The 17,911-nt window shown below is 46.1% G+C and overlaps 1 protein-coding gene across 1 annotated transcript in view; it reads left to right on the forward strand.

Annotated features, from left to right (window-relative positions):
• Nucleotides 1–2,231: 2,231 nt before the first annotated feature.
• LOC128270429 (uncharacterized) overlaps nt 2,232–17,911 on the forward strand; it is a 47,344-nt gene continuing 31,664 nt past the window's right edge. The window contains exons 1-3 of the mRNA XM_053007828.1: nt 2,232–2,676; nt 4,538–4,704; nt 9,414–9,513. Coding sequence (XP_052863788.1) covers nt 2,232–2,676; nt 4,538–4,704; nt 9,414–9,513 — 712 coding nt within the window. The remainder of the gene's footprint in view (nt 2,677–4,537; nt 4,705–9,413; nt 9,514–17,911) is intronic.

Consider the following 17,911-nt stretch of genomic DNA (forward strand, 5'->3'; position numbering starts at 1 on the left):
TATTTTGAATTAGTATTAGTATTACGGAACGATATGGATCGACTTTGGGTCGAAATGATCAGATAAATGTGATGCAAAAACATCACGAGGAAGTTGAACCAAGAATTGTTTCTCCACAAATCTGGTCTTTTTTTACGCAAACGATACACAATACTCAAATAGTATTCTTCCCTAGCGGTTTGGCCGGTTTGGAAGACACTTTTCCTTCTTCCTGAGGATTTGTTTTCCTGCACAAATGCGAGCCATAAAATGGCGACGTTTACGTCGTCGCCAGTGCAAAACGGTGGGTTTTGCAACTCGGTCATTATCGATACGCCTCCGCCGTGCATTGGCACGTTAACTATTGCTGCTAAATCAATAGAATTAATGCAACTCCGAACGAGCGACGCCGAAGGCGAGGCCATTTTCGCTACCATTTCCTTTCGCCCATCGTCACTTCCACCGTCACGGCGCGCCTCCGCTGCCACAGTTCCGTCGATCATCGACTTTATTTATCACTGCTTTTTCGCCCACTTCGCGTCTAGTTGTTGCAAATGATTTTCTAGTTGCTTTCGTACACACACACACACACACACACCACTACAGCCTTGATTGAATTTCCCGGGACGAACGAATCGCAAAGCTTTCGCGAGCGCGCCGGGAGAATCGTTCTAAAAATAGGTAAGCTCCGCTTGTCAACGCTGGCCCCGGGGTCCACCGGCCGAGGAGAAACGCTTGATAAAATTCCAATTTCCATCCATAATCGGTTTTGGTTCGGTGGGTCCCGCACGCTTCGCTGCCGCCGAAGCTCCGCGCGAACTGGTGACATTGAAAATCCGTTTATGTTCTCACCTTTTGCCCGAGCGACGCTACAAAAGTACGCTCGAAAGGAAATAATCAAAGACACTCCACTGCTACTTTGGCACCCTTTTTTCGCCACCGTCACGTTCGCTCGAGGGCCACTCACCTCAGTAATTGCGTGCCCGGTATGCTCCGGTGCGTAACTGCTGCTGGGTCCGGGACACTTGAAGGCTTAAAACACCCGAACATGTAAAAGCTCGAAAATGATAACCTGGTACAGTGCGCAAGCATCCGCTTCGTAGGAAAGATCCCACAAGGATCGCACCGAGGATGACACCAAGACCATGGTTTGAGAAATTGACCAAACACAGAAGCATGCACAAAGTTTGTCAGATACACACTAAATCCGACAAAGGCAATAATTGAACTTAGTGCTGGTGCTCAATTGAGAAAAAAAAAGTTGGAACTGTTATCCGTTCCATTTGGAGCAATGCTAGGCGCTGGTGTGCTTGATTATGTGCTCCTATTACTTGATTAAACAAACCAAACCAAAGCTCTCTCCCTCACAGTAGCCTGAAATTATGCAATACGTGTGGCACAGTGATGCCTGTTGATTTTGCCACTTTTACAGGAGTTGTGACCAACTGAACTGTCCGTTGACAAAGTTTTCGATGTTGACGATACACTTTTCCACCAGCGGGTCGAAGTCTCGTTCGAAATACAGCCACACTGCCAACCGAAAGGCTGAATCTGCGTTGCTTCATTAAAATTTCATTAGACACAGACGAACAGCAACAAAATGAGCGTTAAAAGTAGCGAGGGTTTCTCAGAAATTCTGGTACAATTTGCACAACCGTTGTTGCTACATGTAATGTCGCTTAAATGTCAAACAGCGGACGTGCAAACATACCAACCAACGAACAATTAATGTGAATGGTTCTGAATTCTGCTCGTTGTTGATTGAATAAACGTTGTTCAGGAAATAAGCATTCCATTGGTCTGCATTTTAAGCATTTTGTTAAATGTGTTTATTAATCCTATTAATAAAATCCACAGCCCCAATAGAAGACCTTCTGACATCAGTGTTCTATTCTTGCTGTATGTTTCGATAGGTTGTTACAAAGTATGGTAAGGTCCTGGCTCCACACCTCCATCCGTCAAGAGTTCGATAAGGGTGCAGTGCTGCATATCTGGTGCTAAGTGGACCCTCGTCAACACCGTGCGATGCGTCAACACTGAGTTGCTCCGAGGATCCGAGCAAAGGAACAGCCAGAGATGCTGAGCGTCGTTCGTTACACAGCGAGGAAGCTCGTTTCGGGCCATCGACGAACCTGTTGAGCGGTTATGAGCGTTGCCACTGCTTCCAAGCTACCGCCGGTTGGAGCACAACAGCCGACGCCAGGGACAGCAGTTCGAGAAGTGAACCCGATGTGAACAATCTAGATTTCCACATGAAGCCACACTTTCACCGAAGGTGCAACGTTGGACAAACTCTGCTGATCTATGCAGTTTTCCTCTTCAAATCGATCACTGATCTCGCCGCTATCGATGGTCACGTCCTTCTCCCTCTCGCCACTAGCACCGGTGCCCTGGAACTACACTCTATCGACGCCATCGGCACGCCCATTACCGCTACTTCGTCGCCGGACCGCTTCCTTTCGTCCACCACCACGTCGTCCAGTGCCAGTCCGTCCGAGAGTTCTGCTACGACTACGACCCGGTTCGGGCCGAACCCCAGGAGCATGGTGCTGGTAGTGCTTCCAGCCAATTCTTCCACCGTTCAGCTTCGCCGAGAGTTTGGCAACTTTGCCGAACTGCTGCTGGGCAGCGACTTGGAGCTGGACCTGCAAGACGCTAGCTCGCTGGACAGCACACTCCAGTTTCGGGTTTGGCACGGTAAGCGCTCTAACTAACTGTCATTTGCATTCGGGCAACGGAAGAGGTGAGCCCGGGTATGGTCGCTGCGAAGCGTATGCTTCACTTGGCCAAAACTTCCCCACACTTCGCCGGAACTTCTGTAAGAGTCGCTGTTTGAGTTCTCCGTTACCGTTTCGTTTCGGTTCGGTTTGGGCATCGTTACGCAAAACAGTGCACTTTCGGCTGCTGCCCGGCAGTGGGCGACATTTTACGTGTAGCAAAGTTTTTAACTACATTCCTTGGGAAAAAGTTGTCAATTCTTTTCCTAGTTCTCCCTCCTTTAACTTCTTCCAATGGTCGGTAGCTACACTACATCGCTCAATGGTCGCTAAGCTAAACGAAAATCACACTTTCTTAGCGCGAGGTTAATTTTTAGTCTCATGAACATCCGTCTAGAGTGCGTCATAGTGCAGGAAGTCTCCATAATCCCCAAATCTTGCAAAATGCATCAGTCTGCAAATTAAATGATTAGGGGTTTTTGTTAATTTTCACTTACTAACATATTATTGCATTAGTTAAAAGAAATAAGTTAATAAATTATTAATTCAATCCAGTCATCAAATCGAGTCACAACGAATAGTAAACTTGTGACTTATTGTACATAGGTGATTAAACTTACCACTCAGTTATAATATGATTTGTGAATTATTCGTCATGAAATCAGAAAAATATCCTTGAAACGACACTACATCATTGCAAAATCTACAACCTACTTCCCAATTATAATATATGAGCGTATGCGTCGAGACTTTTCAACCAACGTAGTGACGGTGGTGTACCGAACCAGCTGGAATGTGACCGAACAAACAGAAACTAACTTCTGACGGCTTCTTGGTTTACATGGCAGCATATTTTTGTGGTGCGTTTAGCGTTCGAAACGAAAGCGACACGTGCCCAACATCCGGCCGCGGGTGGTATTTTCGCCGTATTTTCGTCGGTGTTCGAACAGTTCCGAGCCTCTTGAGACAACCGACACTCCGAAGCGAAACCCTGCTTGGGCAAACGAAAGACAAAGTATCAGCCCGAATTCCGAAGTAGCGGTTATTTTAAAACTGTCTCACTAACGGCACGATATCTATCAACCCCGATTAAGTCGGAACCCCCGTCGACTGTTGACGTCAACTAATAATGACTTTATCTCCGATCCGACGGAGAATAACTTTCGCTGCTGGCGAAAACAACCGCTGCCGCTGCCACGACTTTTCCAACCCCTCCCCGGATGGGCACACTTTCCCAACTGGCTGCCGGAGTTCATTTAAATCGCTTCCGAGGCCAGGGCGGAACTTCGCGGTCCCGATCGTGCACCCCTTTAATGGACGGAGATTGTGGAAAACCGACCGTGACCTTGGCCGGCGGGGAAAGTGCAGCGACCGGGCGGACTGCCGAAAAACTCCAGGCACTGGTTCAACCTCGGTGGGAGAGATCCTTCGGTAATTGATTTATCTATCTAATATATTTGCTGCCTGCCTTTTTTGCGTTTGCTCCTCGAAGACGTAATCCAATTTATCCGTCATCGCGCGTTCCGTCAACGTCGGATACCGGACCACTCAGCTTGTGGCCTTCGAGCGCCACCACCATCCACGACTCCCCGCCACATCTCTCCTCACTGTTGGCGGCTTGTTTTCATTCGAATCGATTTTCGAGATCACTCACCCGCCGGCCACTCGGCCTTCGTTCCTCTCCGCCATCTAGACACGAATGGCCCCGCGAAGACAGCTAATGTGGTGTGGGATTGTTTAATGCTTTCGGTGCCACTTCGACCGAGCGGCCCGGACCGGCGTTCGGGAATGGTTCTGTTTTTTTTTTCCACTCACCCAATCCCTATCCGTTTCGATTGCAGACATGGCCTCGTTCGAGCGCTGGCTCGGGGATCCCGCGTTCACCACCGTGCTCTACCTGTCGGCGGACGAGAGTGACAGCTTCATCGGATATTGTGACAGCTTATCTGAGCACTTGTCGATGGCCTACCGGAAGTCGGTGCTGTTCTGGCCGTGCCCACGGACGCAGGTAAGAAGCTTTACGGTCCCGTTCGGGGCCGTACGATCGGGCCACCAGCAACGGTGGCCAGACCTTCGGTCCGAGGTGTCGTATCATCCAGACTTTATTAAGATCATGAAAATGAGCTGGGCGCAGTCCGGGAAAGCCGTTCTCTCGTGGATGAATTCATTGGCGTACGTAATCAGCGGTCCATCGTACGTTGGGGAGTGTCCTATGTGTGCTCGAACCATGATTAGATTGTGCATGGAGATGCTATCCCCTTCGAACTTTTTTTTACTTTATGCCACGACTCAGAATTAAGTAAACGAAACCAGTTGATATGCAGCCGTAAGTCCTTTGGACCTTGTTTGCGGATGTTTATTATCATTGCGCGTTCACATAAGCAAGATTAGAACTTCTCACAACTCACTTTATTCTATTCTCTTAAAATATATGCCTATTAATTTCAAATTTCAATTAAAATTAATTTCACTAGGTTACTAACCTAGAATAGTTAATATGAGCGTATTCATCAGCTAAAAACGAAGGCTGTTGCGTAAACTTTGAGTTTATAATGTAACATGAACAGTCGTTGTCTGTCAACCGGACCTCGAAGGGAGATAATAAGAATAAAGAAATTAGCAAGGAAAGCCATCGTCCACAGGAGGAATCATTTCTTGGTAGTTTACTTTGTAAAGATGCCAAAAAAAGCGTGGCATTGGTTGATTTCAAAATACGGTTCCCATTGTACGGTGCGGTCCGTAGACCGAAAAGATGATTAAAACATGGTGCTTGGCTTGGTGCAATCATTTTACACGGCCGCTTATAGTGCGAACCGGTCGTCCTCCGCAACCTTCAATGTGGTACACTCTGTAACCGGCGATTCAGCGGATGGATTATGTCACCTCCGATCGATATTCATATTTTATGTCCATAGCATTCCAAAGCCGCCCCGCGTTCTGCTCACCGATAGCGAAGTGAAGGTCCCGAAAGAAGGAATCCTCGCCAAATAATGCGCCAGGACTGCGCATTAGGTATCCGGCAGCAGAGCGCCCGGCTCAATTGGCACCCCGCACAGACCGGACCCGGGGACGAAAATTTAAAAGCGCGACATAATTTATGCAGTTTTATTTGCGTTGCCATGCCGCAATCAGCGCTGTATCAAAGCTCCACCGTCGGACCGGGGCCGAAGGTTGACGGCGGAAATAGGCGGCAAGGCGGAAAGGAAAACAACGGTGATAACGATAATTTTCATTACGTTGCCCGGTGCCGGTCGCGGTTCGAGAGGACTGTTGGAATAAAAAACATAGGCAACCCAAAATCTTCGCTCCACGCCCAGGGCACGTCTCAGACAGCACCGGGTGCTTCAGAAGTGCTCTGGTAATATGTAGAAGAATGTATTTTTAATATCGTGCGCCGAAACGAGAGAGGAATGCTTTACATCAAACGTCTCCGCTGCAGACTGTTGTTTTTTGTGGAATGCTAATCTGAGTTGTGTTTTCTTCGTCTACGCGTCAGATTATTCCGTTTTTTGATTATCTAGCATAATGGTGCTCTTACTGAAACAAGATTTCTTTGGCAATCTGAGTTTATTTGCCTATTGGAAATACTATTTCATCACTTTGAAAAATGGAGGAAACGACTAATACTTGTTTCTATACAGTTGTAAAGCTACGGGTAACGGAGTGATTGTAATTTAGACACCTTTTTGCAGATATTGATATGTTTTCCCATTTACACCGACACGACTGCACGAATACGAATATACGAATAAATGTTGAGAAAACGATCTCGAATCGCAGTAAAACAATATCGATAAATTTATTCATAATTTCAATCAAATACTAGGCTGTTCATTAAGTTTTGACGTTCGATATCATAGGGCACTGCTACGAGCCTAATTTTTTTTGTTATATTGGTACACTCTTCATATGAACGTATGTGAAGTTTCATTTAAATCGGTCACCTAATTGTTTTTTTACAAGTCATTTAGTATCGACATGTCACAGTATTTTTTAAAATGGAAAAAATCAAGTATGTGCAGTGATTTAATTTTTATTTTTAAAAGGTTTAAAAGCAAAGGAAAATAATGAATCAATACTGAAAGTGTGTTAGAGCTCTTCACCTTTAATTGGGGGGTTTTCTGAGTTTAAACATGGTCGTAGTAGCCTTTAAGACGATCCATGTCAAAAACGTCAAAAAACAGACACAACACCTGAAATCGTAAAACAATACAGGATATCGTATTGCAAAATCGTCGAATCACTGATAGAAATTAAGTACAAGACCTAGCCAACTTATTGAGCAGTATAACCAATATTTTGACTGAAGTTTTGGGTTCCTGAAAGCTGTTTGCAAAATGGCTGCCGCATTTGCTACAAACGCATTCGAATGCATCTTTCTTGACAACATTTAAAGTGTTTTCGATAGGATAAAGTGGATTTTGTACATCGAATCATTACTGTGGATGAGACTTGGGTCTATCACTATGATCCTGAATCAAAACAAGAGTCCAAAGAGTGGTTTGAACCGTTTTCTTCGGTTCCGAAACGAGTTCGTCCAGAAATTGTCTAAAAAGAAGTTAGCATCAGTTTTGTACGATGCGAATGGAATTTTGCTAGCGAATTACTTGTAAATTGATAAAACAATAAATTTTGATTATTTTTGTAACATTTTAGAGCAACTGAAAGCGAAAATTCGTGAAAAAAGACCCGGTTTGAAGAAGAAAAACATCCTCTTTCATCAGGGCAATGACTCGTGTCACAAGAGCATTTTGAAAATGGTAAAAATCCATGAATTAAAGTCCGAATTGTTAGAGTATCCATCATATTCACTAGATTTGGCCCCTGACGACTTCCATCAGTATTCAGACCTAAAAAAAATCATACTTGAAAAGCGTTTTCCATCAAATGATGACGTCATAACAGCTGTAAAATATGAAAATGACACGCCGATACTAAAAGGCTTGTAAAAAAAAATTAAGTGACCGATTGAAATGAAACTTTCCATACGTTCTTTTGGATAGTGTACCAATATGACAAAAAAAATAGGGTCCTAGCAGCGCCCTATGGTATCGAACGTCAAAACTTAATGAACAACCTAGTACATGTTTCTCGTAAATTGTCTTGAAGTTCGTGTTTTTCTGGGTACAAAAATTATCAGTTGATCATTATTCATATTGATGCTCTGTTCAATTGATCATCAATTACACTGTTTTGCTTATGTACTTTAAGTTAAATAATGTGATTTGTTTCTATAGACAACAGATAGACTGTTGCTATTGACAGAATAAAAAATGCGTTCCTAATAATATTTATTTTCTGGTTGAAGTTTTTTGTTTCTTTTAAAAATTCGTGACCGTGACAACAATGCTGCATCGAAGAAACGAGGCGCCGGAAGCAATCTCCACGTTTCAAGGTTCGACCCTTTCGGGCTTTCGTCCATGACGAACGCCAACAAACGATTTTCAGAGACGTTTATTTTTCCTGCCAACTGCTTTCGAATCCTAATTAAAATTTGAATGGTAAAATTTTTTTAAAAAGGAAATGACAAATATAACATGAAACGATCGTCGATGGGTCTTTCGATGAGCTTACACTTAACTAAGGAGTTAAGTCTAACTGTGAAAATTTACAATTTGAAATATTTACGCAAAATGTCGATCGCAAAAACCAGGCAGCATAAATGAGCTGAACTGTTTTAATTGTTTAAATTTTTCCTTGCGCGGTTTGTTGTTGCAAAAATTGCAAACTCCCAACATTTAATATGGTCCACGTACAGTAAGTTTTTATAACGAAAACAACCAAATCTTTCGCAACAATACGACCAATTCGGCCGTATGACTTTGCCACACAGACAGGTTTAAGAGACAACCGCTAGTGACATTTATGAAGTGTTGAGCTGGAGATTGCTTCCCCCGGTGGCGGGTTTTGCCTGCCCTGCGATGGGAACGCTCTGTAGCCAACGTTGCCCCCACGGGCGAAGTTACTTTTGATTGGGAAAAAGTTTTGCAAAGCTTTTAAAGTATTTCCTCGTTCACCTTTTCCGAACCATCAACCCGCAATGCTGACGAAGCCGAAGCACAGGCAGGAAATAGGCGCAATCTAATCATGGGCTAGTTGAAAATGGTTCGGCGAAAACATGTTCGAAATGTGAAACGGGTGGTGCGACAAAGTTCGCTAACCCAATGTTCCGTGGTTTCTCCCGCCCAGTTGGGCATCTTGGCCACACTTGCTGATTCAATCATCGAGCACACCTCCAAGAAGGTCTGCTGGTGGTTTGTTGAATTCCCCATTAACGCCTATCGAACATGGTTGTACGACTTGAATCGAATAATGAAATTGGACATATAAAACTGGCTCTCTTCCGCAGCCGGTGATCTGTCATTGAGGGTGTTTTCTTGGACGACTCAATGAATGAAACCTTATGTCGTCGTTGCCAACCGGTGGCTTTCACTAGTTGTAATGCAACAAAACGGCTCTCACCGAATGGAGAAAATATGGGTCGAGGACACTAAAATAGTGGCAGTTGGTGTAGCTTCGAGTTCGCCTTACTCGCGTGCTGGGGCCAATAGGGACAACTGGGAGTGAAAAGTTGAACGGTTCTAGCGATTCCTTCGAAAACGGCACCATCCTTCGAGGGTTGAAATTTCTCGTGCCATCCCATTCCGTGACGGAGGGAAGCTATCAACCGCTGACATTACAGTTCCTTCTATTATTCTCCGTGTTTCTCGTTTTCAGAAAACAGAAAAGTTCGTTCCCTCCTACGAAACAGTATCGTTTGCAGTGAAGAGCATCGCGCAGCAGCTTAATTGGACCGAGGCAACCCTGCTGGCGACAGGTAAGTGTCCTTTGGCAGCCCGAGACATTCCATCGTTGAGTTCGAGCGGCGCCCGAAATGGCAGCTGCTGGATGTAGTTTTCAACGATGCTAGACCGGTAGAAAACTATCGCCCTTCGAGCAGTAAAGGGCCGGTTTGCATATTAGTAAAGAACCGACTTGCATACAACCCCGATTGTTACCACGCATCAGAGCGAGGCGATATTGTAACAGATCGAAAGAAGTAACATTGCCACAAATATCCAGAATAAACATTCATACGATCACCGACCACTCTCAGCGTAGATGATTTAGCATAAACCGGAACATAAATGCAAACAGTCATACGCTCGCCAACCAATCGCAGCCGAAACAGAGAATACTTTCTAACTGCAACGCTTAGGATTTTTTTAAATTTTACTTTAATAAATTCGTTGGAAAAAGTTGATTCACGAAACATGTGTCTATTATATCCGGAGAATGGGTTGATATGTTCATATGAGGAATTGGTCGTTACGCGGATAATTAGTTGGTTACGGAAAACGTTAGTAAGGGGCCTCAGTGGAAAGGATGAAGGAATTGTCAAAATCTTCAGCGGAATGTTGTGTTGGAGTTAGTAAGTTAATTTGTCTCTTAGATTATCAGCTACAATGCTATCTTTGCCTGGTTTGGAATAGAGCTCGTAGTTATATCCTTCCAAAAAGGCTTTCCTTCTTTTTATTTTGGTATTGTTATTTTTCGGGGATAATGTGAACGTTAGTGAGAGTGAAAACTTTTAGTTTCGCTCATTGTCTGAAATTTCCAAGACTTTGTAGAGCCCATATTATCCTTCTCGTTTTAGCTTAGTTTTCCTCCGATCTGGCAAGACCTCTGGAAACAAAAGTTATTAGTCCGGTCTCCATCTTGATGTTGTTGTGACTAAACTGCTCCTAGTACTTTGTCTGAAGCATCTGTGCTTAAAATGAAAGGTTTTTTGAAATCTGGGAAAATTAAAACATCATTTTAACATAATATGTTTTCTAGACATTCAAATGCTTTCTTTTATAAACTTTGGTTTTGATGAATTCTGACTTATCAGAATTAGCGCAGTAGGTGTGCAGCGTGGACAGTAAAATTATTTGTATAACATTTCTAGTTTAAGTATTTTTGTTTACTTATATTAATTGATTTAAGTAGCTTTGAAGTTATGTTTCCAACAGCACCCTTACAACTCAGCGATGAAGGCCGATGAAAAGGAGTAGTCTTATTGACATTCAACAACCTTTGACCATTGACCTTTTCAAACAAAAGTGATGAGCATGGCATGGCATTCTATGCTTCTTGGAAAGTAAATTATGCAAGATTGGATTGGTGGACTGTAGCACCCCTACAGTCAGACGAGGACGAGATTCATTTGAAAATGAGCCCATATCTAGTAGCCCACGAATCATCTAATTCATCGCAGAAAGTATAAAGTTACACAAGTACACGCAAACACGCGTCAATTGTTGTTCGATCTGGGCCGACCGATCTGATCTCCAGTGACCACTGAAACCCAAGTGCTCTTCAGCAGATTTCCGTGGAACTGCTGCACCTCGGCCGGGGATGCGGATGACACCGATCCTTTAAACACACAAATTAAGCAAGCCGCCCGTCACTGTTGGCCCAGACCGCCAGGTTCCCCGGGAGAGCCCATTTGAAGCTCGTCGGTATGTAGACCGGGACGTGAACAGCTCCGGAGCGCCAAGGAGAGCAAGGTACGGACTTACATTTTTGTGCCAATCCCCGCGGACTGCTCACTAAGACGGTGGGCAAACAGCAGCCCACCGCTAGATGGGGATTTTTGTTGTTTTCTTTTTTGTCTACCCTCAGCCCTGGTCAAACCCAATGGTACGTGCCCGGCCGCCGGTTGGCCTTTAGGAGCAGCCGGGTCGGTCAAGAGATGCCGGCTCAGCGGCACGACCGTACTCGGGAGGCACGTGAAACGTTTGTACCTTGCCGTAATGCCAAGCTCAGGCACCGGGCCAATGCAAAGAGCATCGTGAAGTGGACTAGTAGGATTGTTAAAAAAAAGGACGCAACACAAATGAATGTAACAAATATTCCTGGTGGCCCTTCACAGGCCCCGATAGCCACGATAAATTATTTACGAACGGCTCCGGTAGAGCCTCTCGACGGAGCCCGGGATTTGGCCGGAGTTGTTTGGGAACTCGGGAGGAGTTTACTTTCCCGGCGTGAAAATTTGATCCCATTCGGAGCGGTATTGTAAACGGCGAGAACTTGCTGGGCATGAAAAATTAACCACTGCTTGGAGTCAGTGCGCTGCGGACCCCTGCCCAGGTGGCGTCTACTTTGGGCAACCGACAGCCTTCTTCAAGTTTTAGCATAAACCACCCCAGGGAAAGGCACCGTCGAGGGAGGCAAACTTGCCACGGGGGTCACGTGGTAGGTCACTACTACTAGCCGATACTCCCGGACGGTGCTTTCCCCGGGGGTCTTCCGGGAAGCTTTAAGGACCCCCATCCGCCGGTGAGAATGTTCGCACGTGGCCATTGTTTATTTACGTACGTGCCGCGTTTGTTAGAATTTATACCCAGCTCTGGTCACTGGAAGGCACGTTACCGGCGAGCCAGCCCGGCGCTGCCAATTTTTCTTCGTTTCGACGGATTTCACGGAAGCTACTGCTCCAGTAGCCCGTGAGTAATGTGCACGTTTTGATTGCACATCGCACGCACTGTGGGATGAGTTTATGTCGGAATGGAGTATTTTTCTAACCTCTTCGCATCACATTTACGTTCACCAGGTCCGACCTGATTACAATTACAACTTGAAGCCTTTCATGAAAACTGTTACTGCCAACATTATCTCAAACGGGCGTAATTTCGTTGCGTTGGTATCACTTGCTGACAACCGGTCGCGGTTTTTATAAGCACGTGCCTCTGTTGTTTTACATTTGTTTATTTATACGCCCAGTTTTGGTTGATGTCGGTACACCGTGCCTTTGTGGTGTGGCTTTTTGTACATCGTACAGTGACAAGTTGTTCTCTATCCTTCTTTTGTTGAGTTAGTTGAACGAACTTTTGTTTGCATTTTGGGTGTAAATGTTGATATGAAAAACCAACCCATTTCAATATGTTTAATTCATAATATTCAGTTGTGAATAGTTTCAACCAAGCTACCAAAAAAAACCACTTCAAATAGACTGGTTTAAAAAGTGACCTTCCTCAACATGAAGATGGCAACATTGTTAACAGTTACTGACAGTTACCCACAAAAATTTTAGCCAGTTTGGACCCGCAGTTTTTGTGTCACAATCGTGTGAATGAATTGCACAAAATCGAAAATCGAAGTGTCATTAAATATTTGGTTTTCAAAGAAAATACGCCTACCCAAGTCAAAGATCAGATAGGTTCTGCCTATTGGGGCTCTGTATCACCATTTACCACTGTAAAATTTTATGGCAGCTAAATTTTAACGTGACCGTAAGAGCTGGGAAGACGATGAATATTTAGGACGTCCAAAAACGGCAACAGCCGGCCAAAACAGCGCCAAAGTTCACCAAATGGCGCTCGATTACCGGCTAATGAAAGTGAGAGACATGGCCGAGTCTGTGAACATGTCCAAAAATTGTGTTTGTCAGATTTGAGATCATCTTTTAGACACGAGAAAGCTGCCTGCGCGTTGGCTGCCACATTTGCTCACGTTTCCATCACGTTGCTCAGCGATTGTGATGACGAATTACGGTTTGAACCGCTGGGCCATCCGTCTTATTCACCAGATCTGGTCCCAAGCGACTTCTTTTTGTTCTCTAATCTGAAAATTCCGCCCGGAGGACAGAGACTTTCGTTAAATAAAGGGGCAATCTCCTTTGTGAATAATTATTTTGAAGAGAAAAAGTACTACTTTTCCGAGTACTATTTGGATGAGACGAAAGAGATGGGATCATCGCTGGCAGAAGTGTGTAAAGTTACAATGGCACTTTGTAGAACATTTTCTTGAAAATCAGAAAAAATTTCATGTGCCATTCAATAATTGAAAGCCAAAAGACACTGTACGAAACAAGGCATTAAATAATTTGATTATTTAAAAACGAGCATACAATCAACAATTTATAAAAAGCTATCATGAACATCAATAACGAGAGAACATACAAGAAAATGAGGATATAATTTACTGTAAAGCTAGCCTGTAGAACCTACCTGTTCCCGATAAATCGAGACAAGCCGTTTTTTTTTCCTTTTTTTATCCTATTTTCCTTCGATTTTTAGCTTAAGTCCATGCCAGCAATTGTTGCTTAAATAACATTCAGAAAATGGGCCTTAGTTCAAATATTGGTCTTCTCACAACTTTACACTTTACACCGATAGCCACAGATTGCCCTTTTCTCAGATTTACCGACTTGAAGCAGCGGAAAAAAACTTCACCACTCCACACTCAAAATGCTCGCGTTAACGAGTCTAGAAACGATTGTAACTCTCGGCGCAACTTTACACCTAACTTGCGACTAACAAGTGGGCACTAGTCACTCCGTCTCGCGCCGATTTAAATATTCATGACGCACTCAAGCACGCCGCCATCGATCAGCTGCCGCATAGATTGGGGTCCTAGCTTTCGACACTCCGCCCGATAATGGCCCCGAACGCTCAGCGGCAGCGCTCAGCGCGATTGAGACGTAATCGCGAGACGCTCTCCAACTAATGTGCCCAATACAAATCACAGTCGATTTAGCATCCCCTACTGGGCGCGGCCATACGGTCCCGCCACGTGCCACGCAGCCCCGACGTCGCCCGACGTTCGAGTATTTGCGCCGAACCGGAGGGCCGATTGTCGAAGTGAGTGGAATGGAAATCACTTCCCGTACCTGTCATCTGCACAGCCCGATTCGGGTTCCGCTCGGGCAGCATAGTGCGTGACGTCAACCGGAACCGGCCGTCCAAGTGGAGCTTCCGGAAAAAAGCAATACCTCCCCCGGGAGCCTTCAATCCACAAGCAACCCACGTTCGGTATACGGCTCGGCTTACCAACGTCCAACCGATGCACATAACTCCACATCCCTGTCCTCTCTCGGGGGGGAAGGTTATCGAATCACAACGTGGGATGTCAATCAGCCAACGAAAACTATGCTCCTTCTGCGACGCCATCATCGTAACCGTTTCCGGTGCACCTCGACCCGGCTGACGGCATAACCCCAGAACGTGCATTCATTTTCATTTGCCTGACAAGCCGAATCCGTCGTCTGACGGCCGAGCGCCAGAGCGACACACCGTCCTCCGACACGCCGTCCCGCTGGCTGGCTGGCTGGCGGAGCGTGGCGAACTAACCGGCTGGAAAATAAGAACTTGGATCGTCTCCAAGCCGGCCCGCGGGAACGCCCCGTCCAACGACACTGTAATTCCAGTGTCGGCATCGGGACGAGGTATAAGATAAACCAACAACCCCGGACATCAAAACCCAACACCAGACAGAGAGAGAGAGAAGCACGGGAGCACAAATAACGCCACCAACTGACGTAGCAGGGAGGACATCTTTCTTGTTTGTCAGTTCCAACTGGGGCGAAGTCGGCGAAGAAACGGAACACCACGCACCCAAAACATGACATGACGGGCGGCTATCTCGTCCGTCGGCGAAGACGTCGACTGTAGGTTCTTTCGGTTCGCTTTTATCGGCGCTACCGTGGCGCTACTGGGCGGACGTGAATAGCCAATAAGTTAAATGGTCAATTGGATTGGGTTGCGCGCTGGTTTGCGGAACCGGCGTTCAATCCGGCTCAATTCGATTGTCCAGCTTCAGGTGTGATTGAATTATGCCATTAGAGCCAGTACGTTCGGTTGGTCAGCAAAAATCCCGTCACCGCGAGCTGATCCCGGAAGTCACCATTGGAACGTCGGTAGTTTTGTTCAGGTCCATCACCAGGACTTTAACGCTGCGCGAATATCAGTCCCACATGGATCGTGATCCGAATAAATTCCCGACGACCTATCGTGTAGTGAGTCACAAAGGATCCAAAGGTTTCGACAAGAATGGAAACCAACAAATGGAACCGGAATGGAAATTAAATCCATGCCTCGAACTGGCGACTGTGCGTGGCGTAGTATAGAGGATCTAATCCTTTTTGTAGTTACAATACCTGTGCGCCGTCAATCAGTTAATTGAACGAAAAACCCCAATCCCATTTTCAATCCAGCTGTTGGGATGACGAATCCACACGGATCGGCCGTGTAAAAAATGGGTAATACTTTTATCCCTTTGGCCACGAGCTAATGCCAGTGATATGGCGGGTGCCTTTTGAAGCACGGAAGCCACGGACCAAAATCGCCCACAGTCAGGGCGCCACGCTCCACCGGCCACCTCCCGATTGCGCTAGGAAGGAGACGTGATGTCCGCCAGGGTCCGCCGACCCTAAAGCAGTGTACGTGGCCACGCCACGCGGCTTGTCAACGTCCCCCATGGCACGGCTTTGCGCTGACACCGGCATTTCGGCGAGCGTGGACGAAATCGAATCGATACCCGGTGCGATGTGGCCAGCCCCCCCCCCACCCCTCCCCTGGGTTACCTCCGTGAGCGACGTGAGCGATAATCCGCACGACCAACACGGCGTGGAAAACAATTTCCACTGATTGAAATTTATTTTTATGCTCCCCGGACTGTCACGTATTGATGATGTGGCCCCGTGGCCGGGCGCTCTATTACGATCTACTCGTGGATGAAAGATTATGAGCCCATAAACGAGTCCGACGCGTCCGACGCCGAATGCGTGGCCTGTGGTTCCGTTCCGGGAAAAGCGCACAGCGCACAGACCGTACGCGATCTTGGCCGCTGCCGGGCCACACCGACGAACGGACGGAAGGTGACAAATTGATACAAATTTACAACCGGCAAGAATTAGCGCCACGGAGCGCCCGGACCTGGTTGCTGCGGACGATGCCCACTGGAACTTCGGAATGCCAACCGGGACGCCTAGCTCGAGCGAATCGCTGTCGTTTGCAATTTCAATTCACCCCACACTCGGAACGGGCCCTGAGCGGTTCCTAACGAATATGCTCGGCTTCCGGCTACGGCTTTGCCACGAGAGAAAGCGGAAAAGCCCGTCGTAGGTTATCACACACAACGGGGGCTGGGACGACGTTATCACACCAATCACGGCCAGTGCGCTCGACTTTGACAAGCGGCTTTCGGCAGGTTTCTTATTTGCCGCCTTTCCCGTGCCGATTCCCGTGCACACATTGTTACGGCGGAAGTGGTTGTTTTGCGGAACGGGCCTTGCGGAAGTGATTGGCGGCGGCCAACGCTGCTTGGCAAACGAGCAACTCCCGTGCAGCAGGCCCCGATTAATATCGATCCCGACCCCGCGCTGGCAGCAGCATCTGTTGAACGGCACGGAATCCACATAAATCATATCGTCGGGGGCGGTGGTGGTGGTGGCGGCGGCGGGGCAGGCTGGAGGCACCAGGTCGATCGGCTGGCGCAGCAAATATTTACAGTCTATAAAATGCGCGAATCGAACGGTACGGAGAAGTCAAACGGTTTTCGGTGGTGGTGGTGGCCGAGTGTTTAAAACGGCGCTATCCGTCCGATGCCGGGAACGATGGGACGTGTTTTAAGTTGATTGGTGTTGGCTGTTGGCATTGAGCGAGTTGCGGCTCACTTTCTTGAACCGGATGGACCAACAGCTTACGCACCGTCTCGAATGCTAACTGAGCGGTTATCAATATTCACCCACTGGTCGATACTCTGTGCAATCGTTGCCAAATCTCTCACACAAACATTTAATCATAAACAATTGGTTAGTGTTCAATTTGAGATGGCAATTGCGTTGGACGTTGGACGTTGAAATAGAACAGTTGTGCTAGATACAGCTCTAATAAGTCTGACTGTCTGGTTTGATAATTACCGCCCTCCGATGGTTATTGACGAAACATGTCAAACGCATATCTTGCTGATGTTAAATGGTTAAACATTTAAAGCTAGAGGCTTTAATGCTCCAGATGTGACATACAGCGAAATAGCGAAAAAAAAGCTTAGTTCAAGAACACAAAAGGTTTTGCGAAACACGAGATTGGTATATGTCTACAGTCCTCAGCTACTATTTTGGTCCAGATTGTTTTGATTAATTTAGCTAATTCTGTTAAATTAAAAGGGGTCTTTTCACATACTACAAGGTTCGTGAATAGCCACATGTTCTCAATGGTTGGCTGGTCTAGGCAACGATGTGAATAGAACCTTGATATCATTATCCGCAAGGTACTGCATGACTCTTTCTGGCCTCGTGATTGCTGCACTTTCCTGGACAAGAATGCCTTTGTAATTTATTTCCTAATGCTAATTTAGACCCCACATTCAATTCTATTCAAGATTCAATTCTCATAACGATAATTGAGTCGTACCAAAAAATCATCACTCCAGAGAAACTTTTCTTAGTTAGGTGCTGAATTTTGTTTGAT

Source organism: Anopheles cruzii, chromosome 3 (assembly GCF_943734635.1).
Source record: "Anopheles cruzii chromosome 3, idAnoCruzAS_RS32_06, whole genome shotgun sequence".
NCBI classification, from domain to species: domain Eukaryota; kingdom Metazoa; phylum Arthropoda; class Insecta; order Diptera; family Culicidae; genus Anopheles; species Anopheles cruzii.